Source organism: Ochotona curzoniae, unplaced genomic scaffold (genome assembly GCF_017591425.1).
Source record: "Ochotona curzoniae isolate NIBS_2020 unplaced genomic scaffold, NIBS_Ocur_1.0 contig_523, whole genome shotgun sequence".
NCBI classification, from domain to species: domain Eukaryota; kingdom Metazoa; phylum Chordata; class Mammalia; order Lagomorpha; family Ochotonidae; genus Ochotona; species Ochotona curzoniae.
In genome coordinates, this window is record NW_024466459.1 from 2,219,332 (window position 1) to 2,235,187 (window position 15,856).

General features: G+C 44.8%; 1 protein-coding gene across 3 annotated transcripts in view; it reads right to left on the minus strand.

Annotated features, from left to right (window-relative positions):
* Nucleotides 1-2,321: 2,321 nt before the first annotated feature.
* Nucleotides 2,322-15,856, minus strand: part of PITPNC1 (phosphatidylinositol transfer protein cytoplasmic 1) — a 228,926-nt gene continuing 215,391 nt past the window's right edge. Inside the window, exons 9-10 of one of the 3 annotated variants that reach the window (XM_040989535.1) lie at nt 10,512-10,630; nt 5,139-5,571 (exon numbers count right to left, since the gene is read on the minus strand). In XM_040989535.1, coding sequence (XP_040845469.1) covers nt 5,566-5,571; nt 10,512-10,630 — 125 coding nt within the window. In that variant the 3' untranslated portion in view covers nt 5,139-5,565. Of the gene's footprint in view, nt 5,572-10,069; nt 10,631-15,856 lie in introns of those variants that run through there. The other 2 variants (XM_040989533.1, XM_040989534.1) reach the window with 2 other exon arrangements.

A 15,856-nucleotide genomic window follows, 5' to 3' on the forward strand; every position in this document is an offset into this window, starting at 1 on the left:
CAGCCAGGCTGATCCCAACTTCGCTGACTGAAAGTCAGCCAGTGACTGTGTGGGAAGTCTGTGTGTTTTGAATAGAGAACTAACAGGCCGGGTGGGGGTGTAATGGATGAAGTGGAACCTACAAAAGTGAGCATGTTTTAGTTAACTGGTGTGGGGAGAACCTGCAGCGTACAACTTTGTGTGTGTCCGATTCAGCTGAGGCTGGATGTGGCTGTGACTTTCAGGATTGAACAGGAGACCCCAGAGAGAAGGGTGTGATGCTGATGAAGCACCAAGAACAGCCAACCAGGGACACTGCGGCATCTCTGACCTCACACTGCCCCTTAAAAACGATTTTTTGGAAAGGCAGGAGGAGCAGGGAAGTGGGGTGGGGAGAGAGTGTTTCTACGCATTGGTTCGCTCTCAAAATGCTGTAACAGCCAGGGCAGAGCCAGGCGCCAGGACCTCCATCTATGTCTCCCACACGGGTAGCAAGGAACCCAATTATTTGGGTCAGTGTGTGTTGCTTTCCCAAACATGTTCATAGAAAGCTGGATCAGAAGCAAAGCAGCGGAGACTCCAGTGTGGGAAGGAGGCTGGCATTGCAAGTCACAGCGTCACCTGCTGGCTCCTGTACCCCCCTGGGATGAAGGGAAACAGAGACCCGTCAGGTGTAGAGATGAGGCTGTGTGTGCACCCATTGGGTGACACCTTCATCATGTCAGTGGACAGTTAGCGCAGACATGAGAGAGATCTGACCTTGAAGGCATCACACACCTTGTCGCTGGCAAGGCTTCCTTGCCCCAAAGTCACCCAGAGTCAGGTCTACATAGCATCCCTAGGTTTGTCTCTTCTTCCTCTGCGGCTTATTTCCTATCAACCCACAAGGTGACACCTGCCATCATTCCTTCGAGAACAGCTGAGAAAGAGAGGAAGCTACCCTTGGAAAGAAGATTGCTTTGTACTTTATTTACAACAGAATGTAAGAAAAAGTAGGTTATGAACAATAATAAATAACTGGGGGGCAGGAAACACAGAACAGCCATAAAATGACGCAGCAGGATGGCAGATGGAGGATCAACTTGTGTTGGCTTTGCTTGTAATCTACGACACGGTGTGCTCCAGAGCTTGGTCCTTCTGCAGTGGCAGTGCTACATATGGATTAATGTCGCCAGTCAAGATCCCAGCTCAAAATGTAAACACCAGAAATTATACGTGAAGCGACAGGTAAGTGGCATGGGTGCCACATCTACTCCAAGAACCTCTTCTTGGTGACACATAGAAACTACAGAGAGACTTACAGTTCAATAGACGCTTTCGACCTAAAGCAGAAACATCCAGAGGCTTATCCCAAAGCATGTGTTAACAGTTATTAACGGTATTAGAAAAGTTCTTGACATATTCACATTTTCTTATTGCACTAACTCCTAATAAGCTTACACATGTATGTTTCAAATGCAAACGGATTGTTTTGAGGGCAGAACACAGAGGACTGCTATATATTTTCCCACTGGCCTGCTGACCGGTGTGGGTTATGTGTGACCCTTGGGTTTTAGCAAGAACAAATAAAGTCACTGGACAGAATTTATTTTCGAAAGTATGGCTCCTGCTGTCAGACGATCAGCACGTTACTAAGGCTATTGGACAAGTCCTCTCTTATTTGACGATCTGATGATGTTTTACATGCAGCCAATTCGATTCTCATCCTTCTCATAAAAATAAATTCTGAATAGCCTAAGCTAGCCAGTGAGCTGCGATTGTGTTGTCTCTGATCCACAAAGAGATGCTCAAGAAGGCAAAACTATAGAATACACATAAACAATTAGTCCCAGAAAAATGATTTATCAAGACCCCCCAGAATGGATTCTCTTTACTGTTTATTACCGTGTGTCTTGAAGCGAAACCACATGATTGCTTTGGGGGAATTATTGTGTTCTTAAGCTTTTTCTTTCTTTGTCCACAACTGTGCTATTGAATTTCTTTTCACAATTCTAATCATGGCTAATCCATACTTCCAAACCCGTTACAATCATCTGATTCACTCGCCAAGTGAGCGCAACGGCCGATGCTATGCCAATCCGAAGCCAGGAGCCTCTTCCGGGTCTCCCACATGGGTGCAGGGTCCCAAAGCTTTGGGTCGTCCTCGACTGCTTTTCCGGGCTACAGGCAGGGAGCTGGAAGGGAAGCGGGGCTGCCGGGATTAGAACCAGCGCCCATATGGGATCCCGGGCATGCAAGGCAAGGACCTTAACCACTGCGCCACTGCGCCGGGCCCTCCTTCTCCTTTGCTTCTCGTCCTCTTACAGCCCCAAAGTTGGCAAATGAAATGGACTGCAAAGATGATTTCTCACAGAGTTTATGCAATAAAAACACAGACCTCCTGAACCAGGGAAAACAGAGGGAAGCTCATACCGGAAGTCCATCCAAAAGCAATGAAGTTTACGTTCGTTTTTACTGTCTCCACTATTATCAGAGATGAAGCGTGGGTGAATATGCATGTCATAATGATACTTTCATTTGGCTACCAGAGACTTAAAACTGGTGGTGTCAGACCACTATACTATATTTATATATGTATATATATATATATATACACACACACAGATATACAATTTTGGTGAGCAAAGTTGAAGGTATCCACATTGCAGAGGCACTGAATTGAGGATTCTATTTTCCCCCCAAACATGCTTAGCAAATTCAAGTTTCTGCTTTTTTCTTCTAAATTACCATCATGCAGCTTTTTAATTTCCATCCATATAAATATTAATGTCCTATATACACATTCATTACAGTTTTCTATCCCATAATCATAAGTTCATGGATGGAGGAAGTGAAGCTTGAAAACCAAGATTTAGAAAATATTGAATTGATGCCTTGTGATGACTGGGTTAAGTAGCCAAAGCAGCTAAACAAGTTACCTGTGTACCTGCCCCCCTCCATTATTTAATGTACACAAACCACACGTAGACAGAGAAAGTGAACATACATCTGTTGGCTAAGAGACACACCATCATGGGTAGCTTTGAAATGGATGTCTGTGGTATTAAACCAGCTACAGAACAGAGCACACAGCAAAGTAAATCAGAACTTGAATCTTCTAAAAGCACATAGAATTTCCACCTATATGTTGACCTAGACAGCAGAAAATAGCAACAGGATTCATGGGAAAACTAGGTGCCAGATGTGTCCACAAACTGCACCCAACAAATTCATTCTCTGTGAAAACAATGAGTCCACTCCCTCCCTGACTTCAGCTTGCAAATGGTAAGCAAAGAAATTCACCATCTCGGGGTCTCCCAAGAACAGAATTTTGCTTTTAAAGCCAAACGTTCTTATTAAGTACTACCATGTGCAAGAGGGACCATGTAGTCCAAGGGGGTTGATAGAAGATTATTTTCCCACAGGCAAAAAAAGAGTCATGCTTCCATTCCATGCAAAGTAGGTGCCTCACTATGATACATGGCGCCTAACGAGGAAATGCATTGCTCTCCTAAGTTATTTGCAACCACTTTCCTCCGAGTTCGGGGTCCATTTTGATTTTTTTTCATTGTCAACCCTACAGGTAAAGAAATGATCTGGACAGTCTGACTTGTGGCTTAGAATACTTTGGTGCTTTGGCTCCCAGGACCAGCGTCTTGCCTGATGGGGATGGTGAGGAGGGGGTGTGGGGGAAGTGTAAGACGTGACTTGACAGGCTGAGCACTGACCAGGGGGGCAGGCAAGGTCCTCTGGCCGATGGGCTGTGAGTAAAGAACAGCTTCCTCAGTCTCCTTGTGTTGCCTTGGGAGTCCGTTTGGGGAAAGTCCCTTTCCCGAGGTTGGAGGTTCTGGTCAGGAAAGCTGGCTAGGACTCGGGCCTCAAAGGTGCCCACTTCCCTGCTTCTCCCCTTCTCCTGGAGGACGAAAGTCAGCGTGGAGATCCTGTTCGCCCGCCCCTCTCTGTGTTGAAAGGCAGTGAGATGCAAAGGCTTCTTTCTTTAGATGGAAAAATCCTCCCGCCACTTGGATGAATGAGCTTGCCTCCTGTCAACCTTGAGCCTAATCTTGCACTAGCAGTATTTGCAGAAAGAAAATAATAATAATAATAATAATAATAATAATAATAATAATAAGGCCAGTCAGGGAGGCATCCATCCCACTGTCAGCAATTCTGCTCATTCTCACCTCCCACTTGATGGCATTTCCCCATTTCTGCAACATTCTCAATATTTGGATTTCACAGGAGGAACAAGAGATTGACAGTCTTTTTCTAAGGTCTGGTGGTGGGCAGTCCATTCCAGGGAGGTCTGGAGTGTCAAGAGTTGTTACACCAGGATGGGTGGGAGACAAATTTGGTTTATGAGACACACACCAGACATGTTGACGACGTTAGAGCCTGGGTAGCCTACTCTACTGTTGAACTTGTTTGGATGGGCAAACGCTCAATGAATCCTAGTTAGCAAAACTGCAGATTCTGACACTTTGAAAGGATGAGGAGAAGGTGACAAGTCAATGTTTGTGGGTACCTCTGTAGAGAAACAAGATGACTGTCTCTCTGGAGCCTCTAGGATCCTAAATGAAATCGGTCCAAAATAAATCACCCAGGCGGTTGGAAAAGATTTCTGAGGCCCCAAGGGCGCAAGAGGGAAAAGTTATTAAAAGACATCCACAAGAGAAATCTTTAGTAAACTCTGTGTGAAAGGTATAAATGTTATCGTTAATTGCACTTGGAGCCTCTAGAAGGTCAATAATTAAAATTTTCAAAAATTTTAAGAGTGAATTAGGCCCCAAATCCTGAGTCAGACTGATCAAAATAGGAATTTCAATACTATTGGTATTCAAGTATTGGTGACCAGCAGTTCAAAATTTAACAGTTATCTGACGCCTGAGAATATTTTTCGAGAATTTCGGGTTGGACAGGAAGAAACCAACTTCACTATTGGACCACATCTTGGAAACAAAGCGTTGCAAAGTTTTTATTTCTTCACCCTCCAAGTCCATGCCCATCTCCTCAAGTGCCCAAAAGGAGGGCTTCTTCCCTGGCTTAGATCTATCTGCGGCTCCAGAAAAAAAAATTCCTTCCAACCTCTGTCATTCTTGAATCTTCCCCTCCACTGTGATGCTGTGTGGCCCAGTTAGGGAACTGTATTACCCGGAATTACTTAACCACATGCACAGTTAGAGATCAAAGGAACATGTTTAAGTGACAAACCAGTCTCTTCCCATATCAGAAGATTCTTTAAAACAAACAAACCCCAAAATGAAACGATCAAACCCCATGAGCTATTCAGACGCAGTTAATCCGATTTGGGTCGACATGGCTTCACTGAGGAGTGTGCACCAGGCAGAGTCAGCGTGGCTTTTTTCTCAGGGTCTGGAAGTGTCAGAGTTTCTGGGGCTGACTTTTTCCGGGGCCGATCTTTGGGAACCGATAGAAACTCGGGCGCATCTGTGGAGAGAGGGGTGGACGGGGCACTGGATGGAGCGCTGCGGACGGAGGAAGGCAGCAGGGGAATGCTGGAGATAGAAATGGCAGGGGGGAAAACGCCGATTTTCCTGTTGGTAGCTTCCTGAGTGGCTCTCTCGAACTCTCGGACTTCATCCATTGTCATGTCTTCAAAAAGAAACACAGAAAGGAGAGTGAGCTGGTGTTGGACCCTCCGTGACACCTGCTGCTAAAGGCATTAACCCTATCAGGAAGCGGTGCCTCCAGATTACCCACCCCAAAGATGCTACCCTCCTCATTTTTCCCTTTTCTGCAGAAACACCCAGGAAACCCACATTCTTTTTTCAGTGTCCACCCAAGACTTGCTCAAAGCACTCTGCAGTGAGTAGTTGAAGTAATCTGAATAAGGACTTAGAAGGAGAGTACAGAACAGGACCACAGGTGCAGGAACGTGCTGAGTGGGGTGTGGAGTATAGGAGACCGTCTTGTCTTCCACAAAGAGAAAGCAACGAACACAATCACCATCCCTGATATGGCACATCACAAAGTTCACGGAGAGTGGAATGAAAAAATAAGTTCATTTGGGTACAAAAACTTCTCTTTTAAAATTGTATTTGTTGGACCTGGTACGGTGGCGTTTCATGCTGATCCTCTACCTGCAGCGCCGGCATCCCATATGGTGCCGGTTTGTGTCCTGGCTGTTCTGCTACTGATCCACCTCCTGGCTTACAGCCTGGGAAAGCAGCAGAGGATGGTCTAGTGCCTGGGCCCCCTGTACTCACATGGGAGACCCAGAGGAAGCTCCTGGCTCAGCTCCAGCTGTTATGACTATTTGGGGAGTGAGTCAGCAGATGGGAGATCTTTTCTCTCTATAAAATCTGCCTTTCAAATAAAACAAGTGAAAATGGCAGAAAGACAGAACTCCCCATCTTCAAATGCCTGCCATTGCCAGGGTAGGGCCAGGCTGAATTTGGGAGCCAGGAACTCAATCCAGGGCTCCAGGCACTGGCTGCCTCAGGTGTAACACAAGAGCAGGAATTAGAACCGGAACCGGAAGTTGACCCCTAGGTGTTCTGCTATGGGATGCGGGTGTCCCAGGCAGTGCCTTAAACACTTGCCAAATTGTACTTCCTCTTCCCAAATGTGAAATTCATGTGTACAAGACGACTCCAAATAGTTCACAAAAATGTGTAATATGAAAAAAACCCCTATCAATGGATTTTAAAAAACTATTCTTTAAGGCCTTATTTGTTTGTAAAACAGAGTTAGAGAGAGTCTTTCATGTGCTAGTACATTCCCCAAATGGTCACAATGGCCAGGGCTGGGCCAGGCTGAAGCCAGGAGCCAGTTGCCAGGAGAGCCTTCCAGGTCCCCCACCTGGGAACAGTGTTCCAGGCATCTGGTCATCCTCTGTTGCTTTCCCAGGCACATTAGTAGGGAGCTGGATTGGAAGCAGAGTACCTGGAACTCCAACTGGTACCTATACGCAATACTGGTCCTGAACGCAGCAGCCTAACCTGATATGCCACAGCACTGGCCCCTACAAACTTTTTGGACCAAAATAAAGCTACCTTTTAATTCTATTTTCCATTAAGTGTTGAAGTCACCCATGTATCACTGTCAATTTTGGATCATAAACAAGTGTGCCTGTCCAGGCTAAGGAGGTAAGTCATCAGAATGTCTCGATGTGTTCTCTACTTCAGGAATAACTTGGACATTCTGTAGGGACCCTGATTTCCTGACTGTGTACCCAGCCTGACTTAGTTCAGATGCTGTGTTTGATTTGGCTACCAAAAAACATTAAGAAAAAAAAAAAAAAACCCTGCTACTTATCTCAAAGCCAAAGAAAGAAAATCTCTTCTCCAAGAAACTTAGAACGGAGAATGCCAAGAGAGGGTCAGTCGATGAGAGATGCTTTTATTCATGGAAAGAAAGCATTGCTGGGAACTCAGCAAAGTCAGCGATGCCTTCACAGGCACTGTCAGAAACAGTGGATTTGCCAAAGATCCGCGGTGCTTGTATTATACAGAAAGTAAAAACACATTTTGGAAACGTTGGTCTTTTCCCCAAGGCATTTCATGCATCTCCTGACTACTTCTGAGACACAGCAGATAGAAAATATTATCCCTGGGGTTACTTCTTTCTCAAGTTTATTCTTTGATAGTGCTTCTTTCGTTCTCAAAGACTTAATATTTTTTCTCGTTATTTTATTACTCTCAATCTGGTCATCCCTGGGATATTTTGCACTTTGATTTGCTGGCAACAGGAAAATCAGGGGGTTTAGTAGAGTGAGGATTCAACACCTGCTGCCCTTGGCGTTCTTCTGTTTCGGCCACTCAGAGGCTACCTTGTCCTACCTTCTTATCCGCCACCGTGGGCTAAGTAGTCAAATCATCCCCAGCCTTGCAGGCATTTGGGGAGTGACGCAGAGGAGGGAAGTTTGTTCTCTTTCTGGTTCTTTGTGTTACTCTGCTTTTCAAATAGATTTTAGAAAAAATTAAAATACTAAGATTACGAAGGTTCAAGTAGATTAGGTGAATAAAAATAATTTATTTCAAAATAAAGACACAGAAAGAAAAATTTTAGTGAATTAGGATATGACGTGTTTTTGCTATCATAAATCTTCAAAAAAGTTGACTTTCCAAACGAGTGTCTGAATACTTGTGCTACTCCGCACATCCAGCAGGGGGCAGAAATTATCCAGGGACAGAGTTTGACTTATCTGTTTTTGAGTGTCGGTCAAGTTTACTTTCCTGCAGGCTTTGCAAAGACTCAACTGGAGCGACACTGCTATTTCTTCCTCGCTGTGTTGCTGACATCACTTTTGCGCCACTTCAGCCTAACTCATCCCTGCTCAGGTTGATGGTTTACTTCCATCTAGCACCACGCAGCTTTATTTGGGCTGGGTGGCAGCCTCTGGATTTTAACTGGTTCCCATTATGGTAGAGGAGAAGGAAAAGCAAATGACCTCCAATTTCCAAGAAACAAGGGAAATGTCACACACTGTCCAACAACCACTTTGCGTAACATCTTGGGCAGGAGGCAGCTTGCGTTCTGAGTCACGCGAAAAGGGCTGGAGTGAGCGAATACACAGGCATTCCCTGTGGAGGACCACTCACTCAAGGCCGTCAGTTTCTCTGACTCTGAACTACCAGGAGGTATTTCTATGGCTCACCCTCTGCTTGGTGATTTTTACAATAAACAGCGATGGAGGGGGGAGACATTCCGGAAAAGAGTGACAGAAATTCATGAGCAGTTTCCCTGAAGAACATCTCTGACTTTCGCCCAAGGGGAGAGGTTTGGTGGGAGTTGGTCTGAGCGTGCAGAGAGGGGATACTTCAGCTACGTCTCATCCAGACACTTTCAGCAAACGCAATCGTGGCATGTTAAATGAGGAGCAAGAGTTAGGGCCCTTGTGACGTCAAGGGCAGTCCCATGCAGCCGCACAGGGCACACGACAAAGACATGCTCGCAACACTTGACTTTGCAACTTGCCAAAGCACAACCAGGAAGTCTCGCAATGCTAAAGGACCTGCTCACAGCAAGAGCACCTCTCTGTTTCCCATCACCACATTTGTGATTATTCTTTAAAGATGCATTTGTCTGAAAGGCAGAACTAGAGGTGTGTGTATGTGAAGTGTAGAGAGAGATCTTCCATCTGCTGCTTCGCTCCCCAAACAGCTGAAGCCAGGAGTCGGGAGCTTCTTCCACATCTCCCAAGTGGCTGCCAGGGCCCACGGATATGAGCAAACTACACTGTTTTCCCAGGTGTATTGATGGACAGCTGGATTAGAAATGGAGCATCTAGGGCTTGAACTGGGGACCATATTGAATGCCAGCATTGCAGGTGGCAGCCTAACCCATTACACCATAACACACTTATGATTTTTAAGAAGCCTAAATGTATTATTCGGGGGCATGAGCTAAGAGACAGGCAAGTTCAAGGTGGAATATAAAGACAGCACAGCTTCGGTTGATCAGGCATATATATATAATTTATTGATTGATACTATTTTCTTTGTTGGCTCCACCTTTTCCACATTAGTGTGGAATACTGAGGGCTAACTGTATCTAAAATGCTGGCCTTGGGGTGGCCATGGTGGTACAGTGAGGTAGGTGACCACTTAGCATGCCTGAGCTCTGTATCTGTGTGTGTACGTCTCAGCTGCTCCACTTCTGATCCAGTTTCCTCCCGACACCTTCCGGGAGGCAGCAGACGATGGCCCATCAAGTGCCTGGGCTCCTGCCACCCATCTGGGAGACTAGGATGGAGTTTCAGGCTCCAGGTTCTAGCCTGGCACAACTCCAGCGGAGGTAGGCATCTGGGGGAGTGAACCGACAAATACAAGCTCCCTCTCCTCCTGCTTTTCAAATAGATGAAAATAAACACTAAAAAAAAAATATGCTGACCTAAAAGCATAGTTAGTTCTCAATTTCCATATTTGATTTCAGAGAAAAGATTGAGAAGGAATCGGTCTCAATGCCCACGATGTGACTAGATAACCTGGGGCCCTACGAGGTGGCTCTGGTGTGCAGCTGGGTACATTCCTTGCTCCCCACCCTGCATGGCTCGGCCTCTGGGTGCACACACACTGCTCCCCCAGCTCGAGATTACCCTATGCAAAAAAGGAACCGATTGCCTGAGACGGCTGGAAAGAGCCTTGAAAGCATTTTGAAGTGAATGTAGAGAAAGCTAAAGCAGCAGATGAGCAGAAGCCCTCCCTCGATGGAATAAGCGAATGCTACGTTTTTAAAAGTTACCGACATACTGTTCTAGCTTACACATGACATCCCTTTTTTTTTTTTTTTTAAATTCCTCTGCCTTTTATGGCATAGGCTGTTTTACTAGTACCACAAAATGTTTCCACTCTCCATGGTCTCGGTTTTACGACCCAAATTAACCCCCAAGAGAAGCAGCTTCAAGCAACTGAACCGCATGGAAGAGAGAGAAAGAGAGAGTGACATGCCCAACCTGAGCCCCAGTTCAGTGACTTCATCGATGGTTTTTCTGGGAGGTGGGGAAGGGGGTGTTTGCAGCACTTGCAAGATCAGTTCACGTGTGCCTTTTTGGTAAAGGGTGGGCAACATGTTTTAAAAATTCTACATACACTTGTTTGGGCATGGCTGTCTATGTCATCCACAGTGGAGGAATGCTGATTGCAAACTTTTATGTTGGTTTGTTCATGCATGTTTTTCTCGTATTCCCGAACATCATCCATTGTCATATCTGAAAGAGGTCAAGACGTGGGTAACTTCCGTTATTAAATGCAATCTTTCAACGGGGGGGGGGGAAGACTACAAGGAAAGGCGGGAGCTTAGCAGTCGCCAAGGAGGTCTTAAAAAGCAGGGAACTGGCTAACTTTACGAAAAGTCATAAAGTTAGCTCTACCAGCCAAAGGAGAAGTGAGGGTAAGGGAGTTAAGTCAAAGGGAGTCTTAGAGGAGATGTGGAACTGCTGAGGGGTGTTTCTTGTCAGAGTGAGCTGAGCGTGGTGGGAGAGTTAGCACGCGGGCTACAGGGCAGCCCCAGATCTCCTACAGCCGTGTTAGCAGATCCCCTGGGGACGCAGGGTCAGCCTGGTTTGGTTTAAACACTTACCTTCCAGGTAAAGAGATTTAGAGATCCTTTGATCAATGCATTCAACACGTGCCTTGCTCCTGTAGGAGTCAGGGCGCGGCAGACAGGCCCGCGATATTTACTGGTGCGATCCTCACTCACACAGACGGATCACTGCGCTGAATGCGCCGTGTCAGAGAGCGCAGGTCTACACCGAACCGCGCATCTAGCCTAACAGCTTGGAGACGGCTGGCACTACTCCCACCCACACTGATCTATAAATAAAATGGCACATGACATGATTTTTGGGCTGAGTTTACAGTGTTTTAGTATTTCAGGACGATGATCTGTTATGCCAGTGGTTCTCAACGAGGGACAATTTTTTTTTCTTTGATATTTCAGTGATTATGGTTGGGGAAGGGGTGCTACTGGCATCTTGGAGGTAAAGGCTGGGGGCGGTGCGGTGCATCCTCCGATACACAGATCCCGCAGCCCCCAACAGAGAATTCTCTGGTCCAAAATGCCCACAGTGCAGAGGGTGCCAAACTGCTTTAAATCAACCGATAAAGAAGTTAGGAAATGCATCTATCTTTCGTGTGTGAAATGCAGAAACATGACAGCTGGTCTCGCTTTAAATGCTTCTGCTGTTTTATCCCTTCCCTCCCCCATGCCTTAGGTTTAACTCACAACATTTTATCAGCAATTTTCCCAGATGGGCATTCCTTTGCTGCTCCGTCCGCAGGATTTAACTCCGTGCCTTTCCAAGGAGGAAGGTATGCTGAACAAAACCTTCATCGACCCCCTGCTCACTAACTGGCTCAGTGGGCGCTGCAGCGGGGGAGGCACAGCTGCGTTTTTTCCCCCTGAAGTATTTTCCCTATCATGTGGTTCAGTGTCTTTTTCTATCAATCCTAGTGTCATGTGAGAGCCGATTTCTTTCCAAAGAACAGGCTTGCCAGAGCTTATGATTTAATTCGCTGCGGTCTGGGGCCAAGACAAGGAGAGGCTCTAAATCCAGACCTGGACTATTTTACCAAAGCTGATGACTCCCCCCCTCTCTACCCCGAAACCCTGAAATCATCCATCACAAGCACTGTCCGAGAAGCAGCGTCAGCATCCAGAGGGCTAGGCAGCGGGCTGGCCAGGCAAACAGCATGCTTTTCTTTGAGGTACAACAGAAAGATGCCATCATGTGATTAGAACGAGCGCATCTTACTTAGCTCACAACACATTCTGTCAACACAGTCACTTTCATCGCAAGGGCTGGCTATCACATTTTTAAAACCAAATACACCTGGAACGCGTACTAAGAGGTCATTTTGGGCTGAAAGCTTAACATTTCAAGCAGTTTCTCGCTGTATGTCTGTTATCAGTGACCCTCTGCGAGACGCCAACAGGCACGACGGGAATTTGGAAAACACAGGCAAAGGAATGTGAGCTGCTTCTTTTTTATCTTAGTGAAATCTCAGAGAGAATTCTTTATCTTCAGCTAACTCTGGGTCCGCAGAGGATGTGTAGTGCATGACTATGGGCTTTCAAAGACACATCTGTTTCATGGATGACAAAGGATTTGGCAACAAAGTCGTTCACTAGTGACTTGCTTAGGAAAAACTGAAAACAACTCCACGGACCAGCAATGTCACAAACGTGGTAGACAAATATGCGACACCGCTATAGAGACAAGGCATCATTATCCATTACTGCTAAATTAAAAAATAAGATAAAAATTATACACATTCTATGATTCATCATTTGAGTCAGAAAAGCCTTATCTCCATTTAATAATACCCAAAGCACACATTTTCAAATGTTAGCAGGATTCTTTTGAGGAGTTGAAGATCATTTTTATTTCTTTTTGCTGTAACTGTATTTTCTAAATCTTCTGCAGCAAATATGTGTTACTTGTGTAAGAAGGGGGAAAATGATTTAAAAATCAATAATTTGGGGTCATTAGAAGATAAATATTATCAGTTTGGAATTAGTAAGGAAAAGATACACTTTTGTAGAATTTATGGTCATTCCTAGGAATAATTCATGTTTAAATATTTTTATAATAGAAAATAAATTCTAGAAAATTCCATACAAAAGGAAAAAAGTTTTCTGATTAGCCCTCATAAAAAAATGAACACTTGGAGAGTGTTTCTCTAAAAACCTGATACTTTGGTCCCCACTGACGCTGAACTATCTCCACATAGAATAAATCTATCTGGAAATAATCGTAAAGATTTTAAACAGTTTCCTCCATTGTTTATGGACACCTTAATCAACTGAGAATGTTCCTGTGCAGATTATCTGGGTAAAACGTGTTGTGTCTCGCTTTTGCAACATATATTACCTCCAAATCTACATGCGAGTCCAGTTTTTGGCAAATTCAACGGCCTGTGCCCAGTGACAGTCTCCTTCCTTCGATGATTCATCTTCATGACTGACTGAATTTCAATGATCATACTGTCTTCTAACAATTTAGACTCCCATCTCCTGACTTCTACAAACAAATGTTCACACACATCGCACAACTTTCTAACTAAAGGACCTTCGCTCAACTCTTTCACCAACACGTTGGGAACTAATCATTTTGGAATTGGTAGGCTTTTGAAAGCTCCTATTTTGGCTTTCTTAATGAAGGTTCTTGAACAAGCAATACTGGGGCTACCTGCACGATTTAGGAGAGTACTGGGAAGAGTGCTGGATGACATGCTGCCTTCAGTGTTTACCGACGCAATGAGAAGCATTCTGGGGCACAATGCTCTCCTCACTGCATTGTGGTGGGACGAGACCCCTTGCCCTGTCCTCTCAAAAGACCATTTCTTTGCTACTCTCTCTTGTTCCGTAGGTGAGAGGACAGCTGGCCTCGGATATCCTGGGGTGTGGAAGTCCTGCTGCACGGGGCCTGGGAAGAACTTGCTCCTGCAGCAGGGGGCTGGACAGAGATCAGCACGTCGCCCTCTGCCAGCAGCCCAGCTTCGCCGAAGCAGCTCCAACCACAGAAGATATGTTACCTGCAGAAGCCCCAGTTTTCTAAACTGTGAGCTACAGGCTTGAGGATCAAAATATGCCTCAACGTTAGCAGGCTAACACTGCTTCCACTACTTCTTTTGTATAAAAGAGCATTTTCAACTGATGCATCTTCACTGACTCATTCAGGTAATGCCTGAATTACATTCCGCTAAATGCTTCACATAGTCCCAGATTATAGAGAAAAATGGGTTTGTTTCATTTGATCCTCTTCCATCAATCTTATTCCTTCTTGAGATAACCAATGTTAAAGGTTAGAGGCATACACTGGGAGATTTTTGCTTCTAAGAAGTCACATCTTCATGAGTGTCCTCTCTCATCTCTTTATTTTTACATATAGAAATCACACTATAGCATGCTAGACTAGACATACCAATCATGCAGTGCTAACTTGCTTTTTCCACTAATGGAAAGAACTCCCTTATTCTTTACAAGCGCTACAAACAATATTCATGGAACGGACACATCATAATTGCCTTGACTACAGTCGTTAATGAGCATGTATGCTGACACACATTCTTAGCTTTTATAAACACTATTAGCATTGTATATATGCTTGTAAACACATACATGTTTGTTCAGAACAAATTTCTGGAAGTGGAACAGCTAGGTCATATGTTTTTTTGTACTTATCACTTTGACAAAGATCTTACACTTCATCATTGTCTTCCTAATGCTGGATATTATCACTCTTTTTTCTATCAGATATTTGTCATATTTTCTTATCTTCAGTACACTTGTGATCGAACGTATTGGTCATTTGTATTTCTTCTTCCACGGTTTATTTACCTATTCATGTTTTTTGCCTGTGCTCAAATTTTTGATTTCTAATTATAGCTATTAACTGTCTGTTGCATACCTAAAGAGGAGCTGGCTTCTCTTCGTCTTTCAGCTTTGTTAGCAGTGGCAACTTTCACTTGCTTGATTTTTGAAAAGGTCAGGTTGACTTCTTAGGAAGTGGAAAGTAAGATCAGATATTTGGGAGACAGCATAGAAGTCAAACAGACAAAGGAATGATAAATGCCCTGGATCAAATGAATTTTCTTTTATTGTATTACCTAGTGGCAGTAGCTAAGATATTTTTAAAAATTTATTTCATTTTTATTGGAAAGTCAGACAGAGAGGAAGAGAGACAGAGAGCAAGATCTTCTCTCTGTTGATTCACTCCTTAAGTGACCGCAACAGCTGGAGCTGTGCCAATTCAAAGCCAGGGTCCTGGAGCCTCTTCTGGGTCCCACATGAGTGCAGAATCCCAAGGCTTTGGACCGTCCTTGACTACTTTCCCAGGCCACAAGCAGGGAGCTGATGGGAAGCGGGGCTGCTGGGATTAGAACCAGCGCCCATATGGGATCCTGGCAAGTTCAAGGCAAGAACTTTACTCGCTAGGCTACTGCACTGCGCCCATTAGCTAAGATTTTTAAAAGGAGATCTAACAGGCTCACACAGCAACCATCCAATGGTATCCCTGACTGGTGCATTTTCTTTTCCAATTTCCCTCTACAAATGTTTTCTAATTCTGGTTTCCACAGCCAAAATAGAAATCGCTTTTTTTTTTCATTGTAAGTAAAAATGGAAGTCTCCAACCGGTTGTAGCTGGAGGGAGGCTCCAGAAAAATGGTGGCCATCCTGTGGGAAGTACTGTGTTTTTACCCCACTCAATGATCATAACTTCTATTTATGCTTGCTCTCCGGAGTGAGAACAGCCAGGCCTGAAGTGGATGTAAGCCCTTTCCATGACTTCCATCCACTCAGATCCTCAGCAGTAATCCAGAGTTGGGCCATTTCCTGCAGCTCTAACTGGGGTGGAGGGCATGCAGGGAAGGGCCCCTTGATCTCTCGGACAATCTAACGGAAAGCTACGAACTCTCTCCCTGGCAAGCTG